At 44.5% G+C, this 14,467-nt stretch overlaps 1 protein-coding gene across 5 annotated transcripts in view; it reads left to right on the top strand.

Moving 5' to 3' along the window:
* Positions 1–14,467, top strand: part of LOC133508137 (plasma membrane calcium-transporting ATPase 1-like) — a 95,187-nt gene that overhangs the window by 40,510 nt on the left and 40,210 nt on the right. For all 5 annotated transcript variants that reach the window (XM_061833928.1, XM_061833929.1, XM_061833926.1 and 2 more), the window contains 2 exons: positions 4,017–4,392; positions 13,848–14,045. In XM_061833928.1, the coding sequence (XP_061689912.1) occupies positions 4,197–4,392; positions 13,848–14,045 (394 nt within the window). In that variant the 5' untranslated portion in view covers positions 4,017–4,196. The remainder of the gene's footprint in view (positions 1–4,016; positions 4,393–13,847; positions 14,046–14,467) is intronic.

Here is a 14,467-nt window from a genome sequence, read left to right as displayed (position 1 = left end):
GAATTAGCACATGAGACACTATTGGAAAATACACCATATACTTATAGGGAATGTAAAGTAATAGCGTTGATTTGAATATGTTTATAACAGTGGAATTACTGTATGTAGTTGTGTGTTGGATGTGTTCCTTTAAGGGGCGTGGCGTAGTCGGTGATGTCACAAGCCTGAGTCAGGTTGGCGGTTAGTCGGCATGTGAGCGTCTGGCTGTGAGCAGTGGCCTACGTCAGCAGGTTCTCATTTCGTATTTGTGCGGTTGACCCGTTTGTTGTGCAACGGGCGACTGTATGCGCGGGCATCACCGAACCTTTACTCGTTCGCCGCCGTGGACGTGAGTATTTATCAACAGACATTTTACTCCCGCCGTTGAGTATATTCAAGTTTTTTTCAACGAGTTGTAGTGCAGGAGGACGTTGCTCAGCTTGTCTGTGAAATTCAAGCTGGGAAATAACGGTAATACAGGATAGAGGCCAGGAGATGGCAGCAATGCATCGCTTTGGATTTATCTTGTAACGTCAATTAAAGTCCGACAAGTTTGTGCACGTGACACTCCAACAAAGGAGGGTAGAAACGGAGGACGTGTCATTGTAGGTAGGAGAGAGTTTGTTGCCCGTTGTGAGGAACGACGCAGTTCATGCTTTGAAATGACGGGCAATATGCGCACCAGCAAAAATATGCAGCTGTCAAAGTTTCTCCATAGCTTCCGCTAACAACCCAGGCTAATCTTGGGACTCTTCCAACATGCGAATGTTCAAGCTCGTGTCGTGGGCGCCTTGTAAAAACACAAAACTATGAATTCCAATGTTTTTTTTTTGTTCCCCCCCCCATGTAACAACGTTGTGAGTTGAGATTGAGCAAACGGTGGGCGTGATAATTGTTATGGCGTCTTTGTGACCGCGAGCTCGTTCACCTTTGGACTGAAGTGGGTGCGCTGAACTATTTGACAAACAATCCTGTTCTCGATGTGTGTGTTAGCATAGTGTAAATTTGCTCTTATGTAACGTCGCCTTTGCGCGTCAAATATCTTTTTTTTTTTTTTATTTGTGATCTTCCAGAAGGATGTGTGACTCCCAACTTTTCATTTTTATTCCAACACGGCACGTTTGGATCATATTTAATTTACTGATTTTTTTTTTTTTCCTTTTTTTTTTTTTTTTTTTGTGGTTTCCACTACCAGCAGGTGTCCTTTAGTGTTTGTTTGTATCGTTTGCGCGTTCGTATGATGTTAGCATCGCTTTGATATTGTCGGATATTTGATCCCCGTTGGCGCTTTCTTCGCTTTTGGAAGAGGACGGATTCTGATTTGGAAGGAGGGTGAAAAGGCTCTGCGATTGTGTCGCTAATGAGCAAAAAGTAGCAACGGTGTCGCTCCAAATTTTTACAGCCACGGCAAACGAGGGAAGAGTGGAAAAAGCTGAGGATTTGTTTGAAGTAATCGTTTCAATAATGGTCAATATTTTTAAGATATTTATTTTATGTGTGGTTAGCTAATTATAATTAATCAAACAATAAATGCAATTATGTTTCTGTATATATTATCCGTCCATCCATTTTCTTTGCTGCTTATCCTCACGAGGGTCGCGGGGAGTGCCGGAGCCTATCCCAGCGGTCAACAGGCGGGAGATGGGGTACACCCTGAACTGGTTGCCAGCCAATCGCAGGGTACATGGACACAAACAGCCGCATTCACAATCACACCTTGGGGCAATTTAGAGTGTCCAATTAATGTTGCATGTTTTTGGGATGTGGGAGGAAACCCACACAGGCACGGGAAGAACATGCAAAGTCCACATAGAGAGGGCTGGGATCGAACCCGGGTCCTCAGAACTGTGAGGCCAACGCTTTACATATTTTTTGGTCATATATTATTCATTTCTGTAATTGGTTTATACCGAGGCGGCGCGATGGGGCTGCTGTAGAGCGTTGCCCTCACAGTTCTGAGGATCGGGGTTCAAATCCCGGCCCCGCCTGTTGTGGAGTCTGAAGCTTCTTGCCGTGCCTGCGTGGGTTTTTTCCGGGCACTCTGGTTTCCTCCCACAACCCCAAAACATGCAACATTAATTGGACACTCTAAATTGCCCGTAGGTGTGATTCTGAGTGCAGCTGTTGTCTGTCTCAATGTTCACTGCGATTGGCTGACAACCAGTTCAGGGTGTGCCCCGCCTCCTGCCCGTTGACAGCTGGGATAGGCTCCAGCACTCCCCGTGACCCTCGTGAGGATAAGCGGCTGAGGAAATGGATGGAAGGATGGATAATTTGACAGAAAAGACTTTTGTAAATAAAAAAGTAAAATTGACAATTCATGTGACATTTTTTTGTCTTTTCTTAAATAACTGTTAAATGAATGATAATAAATGATCAATAACACAATTACAAATGAGAATCCATGATTTCATGATGAAATGAATAATTCGACCCGCTTTTTACAACATAATAGTTGACACACATCCCAATTGTGTCACTTGACGAGCGGCTTTTTATAGCCGTGACACGTTTCGGAAAAACCTTGCCGCTGTGCTTTTCTGAAGTTTTGAACTTGAGCTTTTCACTGCCCTAAATCCGAGTTTGCGTGCGCGACACGAACGACAACAAAAAAAAATGAAGCAAAGTGACTTTAATGAGTCCTTTGCACCAACCCTGTTGCGTCATCACGATTCAGTCAGCCGCATGACATCCCATAATGACCGACCGATCGCAAAACCGCATCAGCGCGTTCGTGTGTGCGCGCGCGCTGCTGCTGCATACTAAAATGTGCCAAATCATTTGATAAGCACGTACATCATGTGCGTTGATGGCTTTGAATTTGTGTACGGGCGCATGTTAGAACTCGCTTGATGGTCACGCGTCCGACTTCTCGTTTTCAACGTCCAAGCAGTTTTACTTCCTACCGCTTGGTTGCATTTCCATTTTCCATTGGTACACTTTAACCTTTAAGAAAAACCAAAATGCATTTTTTATGTGGGGGCTAAACAGGGTTAGTGTTAGGGGGTCGGTCGTTGTTGAATCCATTTTTTTCCATTGATTTGCGTTTTATTTGTTAGGATGATTTCTCCTCCCCCCGAGACTGCGAAGAAAGAAGCGCAAGTTCACAAAAGCGCCATTTGTCCGTCGCTGTTTAAAACGTGGCCATTTGCTTGCTATACTTATCAACTTTTATGATCCTTTGCTAAAGTTGATCAATCAAAAAAAGATTACCATCAGGATAAATTAACCAAATCACAGAAGTGCAGGGGGGGGGTGTTATTTGCTTTTTCTGTTAGTAAAAGGTTGAAATCAGAAATCTGACTGATTTTATCCACGAATTAAAGGTTGTTACAATGATTGTGATCAAAAGTATAGTCGGTATTTAAAAGTTAGCCATTTGGTTGCTACATTTTGAGATTTTTCTAATCCCTCTCATCTATAATCCTGTGGGGTTGCAACTACAGTCACTCACATTTGAAAAATGTACGGGTGTGGTCGGTCATGCAGAAATAAAGTCACGGATGTGGTCCACCTGTCATGCCCGCAGATATAAAGTTATGGGTGCGGTCAGTTATGCCCACAGATATAAAGTTGCGGCTGTGTGTTCTGTTGGTAATTATGAGTGTACCCTTTTAAGAGCGGAGGGGGGCGGTGTCAGATAAACTAGGAAGTAGTAGTCTATTTTATGCATGAACTACAGTTTGTTACTATGATTGCGATCAAAAGTATAGTCGGTATTCAAAAGTTAGCCATTTGGTTGCTACATTTTGCGTTGTTTTTTGTTTTTTTTCTAATCCCTCTAATCCATAATCTTGTGGGAATGCAACTACAGTCACGTACATCTTAAAAAGGAACAGGTATGGTCAGTCATGCCCGCAGATATAAAGCTACGGGTGTGGTCCACCAGTCATGCCCGCAGATATAAAGTTGCGGGTGTGGTCAGTTATGCCCGCAGATATAAAGTTACGGGTGTGGTCAGTCATGCCCGCAGATATAAAGTTGCGGGTGTGTGTTTTGTGCTTCCGCACTCATGTTTTCCTCTTGTTTGTTCACAGCGACGCCAGCCGAACATGTTTACCCCCGTTTCCATGGTCACCCAGAGGAGCACGTCCGCCCCGGCAAGGAGTTAACCTGCGAAACGACACGACCCGCAATCGCCGTCCGCTGACTCACCGCCTTTCGGGACCTTTTCTGACATCGGACCGACGCCGAGCGGCCTCGCGGGGATCGGCGACATGGCCAACAACACGGCGGACCACCCTCCGGGGAACTCTGTCGCCGACGGCAACCACGACGGCGACTTCGGGGTGACGGTGAGCGACCTGCGAGGACTCATGGAGCTGCGCAGCGGCGAGGCCGTCAACAAGATACGGGACGACTACGGCGACGTGCAGGGCATCTGCAGACGCCTCAAGACGTCGCCCATCGAAGGTAAAACGCTCACGCGCTACCTTGCCTCCAAACCTCGTCCGGTGAAGCTGACGCCCGTCACGCTAAGCGAAAAATTACTCGCGCTGGAAACCGTCACCCAATGAAGGCACGAAGCCGGTGGTCTCAAACTCAGTTCACCTCGGGTGGGCCGCTGTGGGCACATTCTAGCTGAGGCTGGGCCGCAGCCTCAGCGCGCATGCATGCAATTTAAATGAAAATTTTTTAAAAAAGTTCTTATTATTTTATTTTATTTTCCTTTTTTTTAGCACAAAATTAGATCAGCTAGTTTCCTGTGTAAAACTACTCATGAAACGTTTCTCTGCTTGCATCGAGCCTGGTCGCCGTCACACCCCCGAGAGCCGCAACCCCACCGTGATTGGTAGATTCGTCACCTCCGCACACAAGACCGCAAAAGTGACTCATGTAAAACTACATGGCTGCACTATCGTTTAACTTTCATAAGTAAGGTGGGGGCCACAAAATATCACCCTAGGGGCTGCAATTGGCCCACGGGCTGCGTGTTTGAGACCAAATGCACTAAGCTAACGCATCATGCTAACACGTAAGTCTAACACAGCATTCTTAATGCACCAAGCCAACGCACTGGGCCAGGGGTGCCCAAACTTTTTTGGCCCAGGATCCAAACTCATGCGATCAGAGATCAGAATTCGATAAAAATGCACAACTAGGCTTTGTCTGTAGACTCATCAAGCTGTAATGAGAAGTGATTGGAGTCTGCGATGTCCTTCCAAAGTTGTTGGGTCAAATCCTTGGCCAATGTGTCACTGCGTTGTGTAACTGTAGTTCTTGCCAACTCGCTAGCTTGCGCCATTATGTGCACGTGCGCAACAACGCACGCCAGAAAAGGCCAGGATTGGTCAAACCGACTGTCAGTCAATCAACGCCATTGATCGACGTATTGGGCACACCTGAATTAAGCAACGGTGTGACCGGTGGGCTGATGTGGGCCACGATCCACCAAAACTGCCTTTCGCGATCCACACATTGCGCACCCCTACACTCGGCTAATGCAGAACTCTTAACGCACCAAGCTAACATACTAGCATAACACACCACCCTGACTCACAAAGCTAGTTAAAGAAGATTGTAGGTTACACAATAACGCGTCATGCTAGCACACCACCCTGCCTAAAAACATGCCCCATTGACGCTAACCTTTACACCCAGCAAACAAGACAAGGCGCCATGCTAATACCTGTAGCATAAATAAGCTAGCCAACACTTTGTGAATTTTTACACAAGTAAGAATCCTGTTTTCTGTCTCTCCAGTCTGGTGCCAAAAAATGGCTGTCGGGCTGTGGTTTTTATTTTGATTTTTTTCCTCTTTTCGTCTCCCCGTCGTCGTCATCAACTTTGATCCCTGTGTGCGCGGGTGCGCGTGCGTCGACCCATTCCGGAATTGAAATTAGTTCCAGGCGACTCGGCTAATGTCTCCATAGATCATCGCGCGACGTTCCACTTAGCGAAATCAGCCGGACGCGTCCGTCCGCGCAACAGCCAAACGACTTTCAGCAACAAACTCCACTGGCCCCACCGGTGTCTTCATCACCATCATCATCCTCACCATCATCATCCTCACCACTGATGCTCTTTTTTGGGGGGGGGGGTTAGTTGACACAAAAATGCTCATAGCTAGCTCATTCTTGTAATACGAATGAAAGGATCCCACCAGCACTACTGAAACATCCATCCATCCATTTTCTTAGCCGCTTATCCTCACAAGGGTTGCGGAGAGTGCTGTAGCCTATCCCAGCTGTCAACGGGCAGGAGGCTGGGTACACCCGGAACTGGTCGCCAGCCAATCGCAGGGCGCATAGAGACAAACAGCCGCCCTCACAATCACACCTAGGGGCAATTTAGAGTGTCCAATTAATGTTGCATGTTTTTGGGATGTGGGAAGAAACCGGAGTGCCCGGAGAAAAGCCACACAGGCACGGGGAGAACCTGCAAACTCCACACAGGTGGGGCAGGGATCGAACCCGGTTCCTCAGAACTGTGAGGCCAGCGTTTTACCATCTGTTCCACCGTGCTGCCCCACTACTGAAACATAAGTTCAGAAATAAAAATAGCTCATCTGGTTGAATTCCTCTTTGTCAATCAGATTGTATCATTATTTTGATTGACTTTAGTTCTGATACATATTTTAAAACAAAAAAATATCTTATAGCATGCTATATTTTTTATGATTGTAATTTATAAATAAAGACATCTAATTGGGTTGTTTTCATTAAAAAAATGCTTCATACATAATCAGATTTCCCAAAGTGGACTTCATTATCCAAATTTTTTTCTTTTTGTTTTTTAATACAAATATGTATTTTATCATATCTCATTTCTTTTTTATCTTGTAAAAAATTTATGTTTTAAACTTCATAAATTAGATTTTTCAAGCTAAAGGGTGTAATGATCCTTACTTGACTGGCTTTATTGTTTTACATTTATTTTTAATTTAAAACAAAGACATTGTGATTATATCAATTTAAATAATTTAAACTAAACTACAGTTCAAACACAGATGAAATCTTTTGGTGTGCAGGCATCACTATACATATTTTGTACTTATTGTACATTGACATAAAAAAATCACCAAAATCAAATTATTATTTTTTATCGTATAGTTTTGAATTTGATAGCAGCTGTCCTTAAGAAAAGTCAAAATTACTACAAATACTGTTTTATGTATTAACTGACTAAACATTAAATTTAAGGCATTTTTTGCACGTTGAAAGTGATTTTTATTTATTTATTTATTTTTTCATTATTATTTTTTTTAGAAGTGCAAACCAAAAATAATCACGAAAAAATCTCTTTTCCAGGCACTGACTTTGTTGAACATGCTCATACCAAAAAAATAAAAAATAACTCAACGACCGAGACTCAAACGAGATTGTCAGAACAAACATGTCATAATATTTTCCAAAGGAATAAGCTCGCCTGGATAAATTCTTCAAATTTCAAAGATCGGTCAGTGCACGTGCGTCAAAATGACACTGACGCAAAAAAATTGTGGCGAGCGCTGCCTTCACACTTGCGCACTTCACACGCTTAAATTTAACCGCCCACGTTTCATCTTTTTCTCTCTTTATTATTTTTTTTTGTGTCGCTTGACGTCTTGTGAAGCGTCTGTCTGAAGTCTCCCCGGTGGTCGCCGACGTTCTTTCATCGCGGCTCCAAGAAAAAAAAAAAAAGAAAGAAAAAAAAACGTGATTTTTCACGCAGCTTTGTGACAATGGCACGAGACGTGGCGTGCCAACTAAAAATAGAAAACCTATTTTGGGATTTTTTTTTATACTGTCAAGATGATGACGACAGAAAAAAATATCTTTTTTCCCCTTTTGCCTTGTCAAACACGAGACATCTCTGAGAACGTTTGCGGCGCGAAACGGGAATTTTGCCACGGAGGCGTCAATGCGACAAAACAAATGCGCTCCACAAACTTCTTCTTCTTCTTCTTTTCCTCTCGGCTTGTCCCTCTAATGAGCTCATTTCTAATCCTCAACATCTTCATTTCTGCCACCTCCAGTTCTGCTTCCTGTTGTCTCTTCAGCGCCACAGTCTCTAATCCGTATATCATGGCCGGCCTCACCACCGCTTTATAAACTTTGCCCTTCATCCTAGCGGGGACTCTTCTGTCACATAGAACACCAGACACCTTCCGTCTTGGACCAGTTTCTTCACTTCCTTGCCACACTCACCATTGCTCTGTATTGTTGACCCCAAGTATTTGAAGTCATCCACCCTCGCCATCTCTTCCCCCTGAAGCTTCACTCTTCCTCCTGCGCCCCTCACATTCACGCACATATATTCTGTTTTACTCCGGCTAATCTTCATTCCTCTCCTTTCCAGTGCGTGCCTCCATCTTTCTAATTGTTCCTCCGCCTGCTCCCTGCTTTCACTGCAGATCACAAAATCATCTGCGAACATGACAGTCCAAGGGGATTCCATTCTAACCTCATCTGTCAGCCTAGCCATTGTTCTTCTTATTTTTCCTTTCGGCTTGTCCGGTTAGGGGTCGCCACAGCGTGCCATCTCAGATGAACGCACATTTGTTTGGCACAGTATTCCCAGGGGGTCTCCCATCCAAGTACTGACCAGGGCCAAACCCGCTTAGCCTCTGAGATCTGACGAGATCGGGCGTTCTCAGGGTAGCATGGCCGTAATAGCCTATCCATTACTGCCGCAAACAGGAAGGGGCTCAGCATGGATCCCTGATGGAGTCCCACATCGACGTTAAATTCTTCTGCCACACCTACGGCACATCTCACCGCTGTTTTGCTGCCCTCATACATGTCCTGTACTATTCTACCATATTTCTTGACTTGCGCATGCAGTACTGCAGTTCCTCTCTTGGTACTCTGTCACCGGCTTTCTCTAGGTCTACCAAGACCCAATGTAGCTCCTTCTGACCTTGTCTGTACTTTTCCGCAGGCATCCTCAAGGCAAATACTGCCTCTGTGGCACCAGAAACATTCACAAACACTACTGAAAAACTATCAAAAAAAATCACACACACGCTACAGAACTACTGCAAAAAGGTTTTCAGACTCAACTTAAAGTCTCTCACGTGCCACTGAAACCTTTTTATGAAGTACTAAAACAGTCACACTACTGAAAATCTCTCGCCCGAAATGCTCACGGACTGCAGAAACACGACTGAAGTGCTCTCACGCACACGTTTTTCCTAAAGTATTACAGAATCAATCTCTCACTACTGAAACACTCACCGAGTCCTACTACGGAAAAAACGTCGGACTCCACACACGTTTCCCGTGTTTTTTGCCTCGCCGTCGGAAGCAGAATTTTCACTTCTCGTTTGCCGCCGACGCACAACAAAACTCATATTGTCATTTTCCGAAGATGGGGAAAACCTCCCCCCCCCGAGGAGGATGAGGAAGAAGGCGGGTGGGTGTCTTTGGCGCAGGTTGCCACGGCAACTGCCGGCACGCGGACATCTATCGCGCATCGCTCGCATCTGCTTTTCTTTCTTTTCAGCCGCAAATTACAAAAAAAAAAAAAAAAGTCCCGATAGGATTTGTTTGGTCGGCGCGTCGGGCTCCACGCTGGATGTCGCCCATTTTTTTTGCAGAAATAAAGGAAGGAAAGGAAACTTTTTACAGGCAGAGGAAGTTGTTAGAAATGCCACAAACGCGCCTTGGGGCAATTAAGACACAATGACGGATTCACTTGCGGAAAGACGGAAAAATGGCAAAGGGAAGTTTTAAAACTCGGTTTCGGGTTTTCGAATTGACGCTTCAAGACTGGCAAAATAGGGTTTCAAATCTGCCGTAGGCTTTCTAGGCAAAGTCAGGTTTTAAATTAGGGTTTGTAGTTTCAAATTGGGGTGTCAAGCCTTGGTTTGAGATTCAAGTTAGGATTTAAATACGGATTATGGTTTCAAACAAGTGTGGAAGGGTTTAAATTAGGGAATCCAGCCAAGGTTAGGGTTCCAAATACGGGTTTTTAAGCTTTTAAGAAACTGTCAGGGTTTGAAGCAGGTGTTACATTACGAGTTCTGGGTTGGTGTTTGAATCCTGAGTTAGGAGTTCAAGGGCCAATTTGGAGTTTTTCAAGATCAAGTAAGGGAGGGGTGCCCAGACTTTTTTTTTTTTTTTTAACCCCAAGATCTATTTTTCAAGCAGCCACCCTCTCGCGAGCTACCAAACCGTTTTAAGGTTAATGTTATGTTGCCTCCAATATTTAAAAGACAGAATTAGCTTTTTGCGCACTGTATTGTCTGTGCTTTCGTCCTGGATCAAGCTGTGCTAAGGTGGAATTTTAAAATGACACACCATCTCGTCCCGTACTTTCTACTTTGGGTTCAGACCAGACCTTTCCCACTCTGAAAAGAGAAAATCTCGTCCAGTTTCACCACTTTTTCTTCGATTATTCACATACTCAGACAGTCGTTGCATCTTAAAACAACAGCATTTTGTTTTTAACTTTCTCCATTAAAATGGAAAGTAAACATAAGCAGCACGTCGAGCTCGTCTTTGCTCTACGTTGCCCAGACTGTGTCGCTAACTAAAGCAGCGGTGGTGGACGCTGTCATTATAAAACACATTGATGGGCTGCGTAATTACTGTAATATTTGTAATTATGAGTGTAGGTCTTTTGGGGGCGGGGGGTTAAGATAAACTAAGAAAAAGCGAGTGTGGCGGTGAGTTCTGTATGCTGGCTAAAAGAAACCAGTCCCTTTTTTTTTTTTTTTCCATTTATTACAGTACGTATACGAGATTGTGCCATTGGATGTAACAACCAGTCATCCTTCACTCACTGAAAATCATCGTAAATCTCACAAGCTGAATAACTTTGTTATACTTTCAATTTGTATTGGATTATTATTTTTACGCAGAATATCTGCGAAGAGACTGCATCAGCGGTGCACAATTGCGCAAGCGCCCAGTTTAGAAGGAATATTGACGATGCTGACGTCGTTTTTCTGCAAGCGATCGACCAAGACTGCCTTGCAATCGACCGGTCGATCGCGATCGACGCATTGAGCACCCCTGAGTAAATAATAGTAGTACTCAAATAATAGTCTCAAGACAAGGTTTCAAGGCGGGATCAGGTTTTCAAGCTGGTGGGAGGTTTCGGTTAGTTTCAAGCCAGTATTTAGGGTTTCAGATAAGGACTCGAGGTTTTAAGGCTTCGTCCGCGCTTAAACGCGGGAGTTGGGAACTGGCAGATTTCCACGACGGCGTCTCGAGTAAACGTGACTATTAAGGGATGACATCAGAAAGACGCCCGACGCTCAATCGGCCGATGAAAGAACGCGCGGCTTTGCCAACGTGAGCCGCGGAAGGCGTTTTTTTTTTTTTTTTTTTTTTTTTTTACCGCAGATGAGAAGCGTTTTGGTGGCGATCGGCCGCCTCCGCTGCTCACAGGCTGGCTTCATCTCCGCGCTTTCATCTCGTCTTCGGTCCGCGGGGACGCTCGCAAAGCCGCACTGCCGACGAGATCCGGCCCGCAACAAAAGCGGCATCAAACGCGCTTCTTAACGCGATCACATGTGTACGTTGCCTCGCCTTGTAAAGCAAAATTGACATCTGAACATCTTTAAAACGATTTTCTTTTTTTTTTTGCTGTTGCTTGGATCTAAAGGCGAATATTTGATTTATTCTTCCCTTCGCTCATTTTCTTTTCAATCTTTTATGCAAATGTTTTTCTTATGAAACATATATAAATTCCTTATTATTATTTATTATATAAATTCCAAATTAACTAAGGCAAATTTAGCCCAGAAAAGTTGTCTATTTTGCTTTGCACTTGTAAAAACAACACAAAAGACAGGGATTGAATCAGAAGCAAAGTTCTTGTAGGCTGAAATGTCGACATTTTGACTCTGACACTGATGAAAGCAAAACTTAGCTGTTCTAAGTGCAACCCAGTTGGGGTGAATTGAATGTTTCCACCATGCTTTACGTAAATTCTTCCCTTCCATTGTGGTTGCGGTCATGTCACTGCCTGCCCCCGTTTGATTGGTGATATGGATCAGTCAGCGCAACACGGCGCACACTCTCAGTCTCCGTCCCGCCTCGTCTCGCCCTCGCCTACGTTCCGCTCTGTCGCGTCAGCCCTCGTCTCGCGTTATGTCGTCCCGAGACGTTAGCTCGTCTGGCCCGAGGGCAGCGCCCCCTCGGCCGGGCTGAGCTGTTGTCTGACGGGTGCTTTGAGTATCATCCAGCGAGCTGCGTGCCGGGGGGTTGGGGGCGGTGGAAGATGGCGCTAGTGCTAGTGGGTGCGCGCCAGCTTGGCGCTGGTCAACATGGGCACCAGATTGCATTTCTGTGGGAGGCGTACCACAGGGGAGGCTCCAGTCAAACGTAAGTCGGCAATTTTAGGACTCAGGACAGCGCGCTAACGCATTTGGACCGTGTGGTAAACATGAGCAAAAATATCAAGGTATTAGAATGATACTTCTAAAGATACATATTTCAAAATGTTTCAGTAGAAGGGCGACACGGTGGATCAGTTGGTAAAGGCCTCGCATTTCTGAGGTCCCGGGTTCAATCCCGGAGCCGCCTGTGTGGAGTTTGCACATTCTCCTCGTGCCTGTGTGGGTTTCCTCCGGGCACTCCAGTTTCCTCCCACATCTCAAAAAACATGCAACAATAATTAGACACTCGAAAATTGCCCCTAGATGTGATTGTGAGTGCTGCTGTTTGTCTCGATGTGCCCTGAGATTGGCCGGCGACCAGTTCAGGGTTTACCCCACCTCCTGCCTGTTGACAGCTTGGATAGGCTCCAGCACTCCCCGCAACCCTCGTGAGGAGAAGCGGCGAAGAAAATGGATGGATGTTTCAGTAGATAACAACTCTACAGCTACAATTGTAAACAGAAATAAATAAACAGTACAATTTTCTGAATAAAATCAAAATGTCAAAATGAAGAGCCACAGACACACTATCTTCTCAGAAGGCTACTTCTGGACTTTAAGAACATTGAATGAATTGATTAAAAATGAACAATAGATGTGAAATGAGCTGATTTTAGCCATGCTAGTTGGCTCCTAAGCTAGTTAGCCTCAGTCACAAAAGCATCAATTTCATCAATTGTGGACACGGTAACTCTCGTTGCTGGTTACCAATATTCATTTCAAGAAGACATTCTTATTTAACGCTACCATGAATTATATTTTAAGAAATATGAGTTGCTACAATTGTTGGAACTGACTCATGACTTGGTGAACACGAATCCTGACTTGACTTGATTGAAGTTTAGTGGAAACTTTCTTAAATTTTGCCACAGTAAATTTAAAAATCTTTAAGATAACAATTTTTAAAAAAATAATCAAGAGGCCATTTTCAGTGGTAACTTAGGGCACAGGGCTTACTGCCCCATACAGTTGGAAAGAGACCAGGAGAAGCTACAAAGTTGCAAAGTGTGATGCACGACTACTACACAGCATTCGATCTAAAATTACTGCCGTCAAGCGAAATATTTCTGTTGTTAGCATTTTAGTCACTGCAACTAATGCTAACTAACATGCTAGCTAACTAATTAGCTACCTCGGAAGCATTTTTGCTGTGTTTATTTCACCAATTGTAGATGTTTACTGTCGTTGCTTTTTGCAAATGTTCATTACAAGATAGCTTGTTATTAACCCTGTAGATTAACATAAAATGTAATTATATTTTATCAGAAGTATTTCCTCCTGTAGTAGCCCACTGTTTGCTAGCAGGTTTGGCATATCGTTCCTTTCCCAAGCCGGAGTACCCGGAAAAATTACCAAAAGGGACTTTGTCCGGGTTTTTCATCAATTTTATGCACTGATGACAAAAAAAATGCTCATAAAGCTAATAGAATGTATTAACTGGGACTTTTGTAATCGCGGTATTTCTTAAAATCGGAAAAAAGGAAAATTAAAGGGATTATAAATGTGTTAAGACTTGAGACTGCCACATATGTGACAAAGCGGCACTTGTCTCCCGCAGGTCTGTCCGGGAACCCCGTGGACCTGGAGAAGCGACACGCGGCTTTTGGGCAGAACTTCATCCCGCCCAAGAAGCCCAAAACCTTCCTGCAGCTGGTGTGGGAAGCGCTGCAAGACGTCACGCTCATCATCCTGGAGATCGCTGCCATCATCTCACTGGGCCTCTCCTTCTACCACCTGGAAGGCGGAGACAGCGAAGGTCCGTTTGCCCGCGTGGAAACCTCGGCCGAGGCCTCCATCAAAACTGAAATCGGACCACGTTGGTTCCAGAACAAAGTCTAATCACTCATGAGCATTGCTACCCAAAGCCCAGTTCTCGTGAATAGGATTTGATCAGGGGCAGAGGGCCCCGCTGCCCTACAAAGGACAGAAAGATACGGCTAGACAGTCAAAATAAATTTTTGTTAGTATTTTGGCAATATGTTGTTTCTATGGTAACGTGGGGCAGATCCCTCCGTTGCCCCCACCCAGCTGAGAAAAGACGGGGAGTGGCAACAACACATATCTCGCAATTGAATCACTCCTGCGCTGTGTTATGTATAAAAGGACTATCACAAATTTCAAAAAATACTATTTAAGCATTTAATTCAAAATCTGCCACGGACAAGGTTGACAACATCG

The sequence above is a fragment of the Syngnathoides biaculeatus genome, chromosome 10, assembly GCF_019802595.1.
Source record: "Syngnathoides biaculeatus isolate LvHL_M chromosome 10, ASM1980259v1, whole genome shotgun sequence".
Classification (NCBI taxonomy): Eukaryota; Metazoa; Chordata; class Actinopteri; order Syngnathiformes; family Syngnathidae; genus Syngnathoides; species Syngnathoides biaculeatus.
This window is presented reverse-complemented; position numbering and strand designations above follow the sequence as displayed.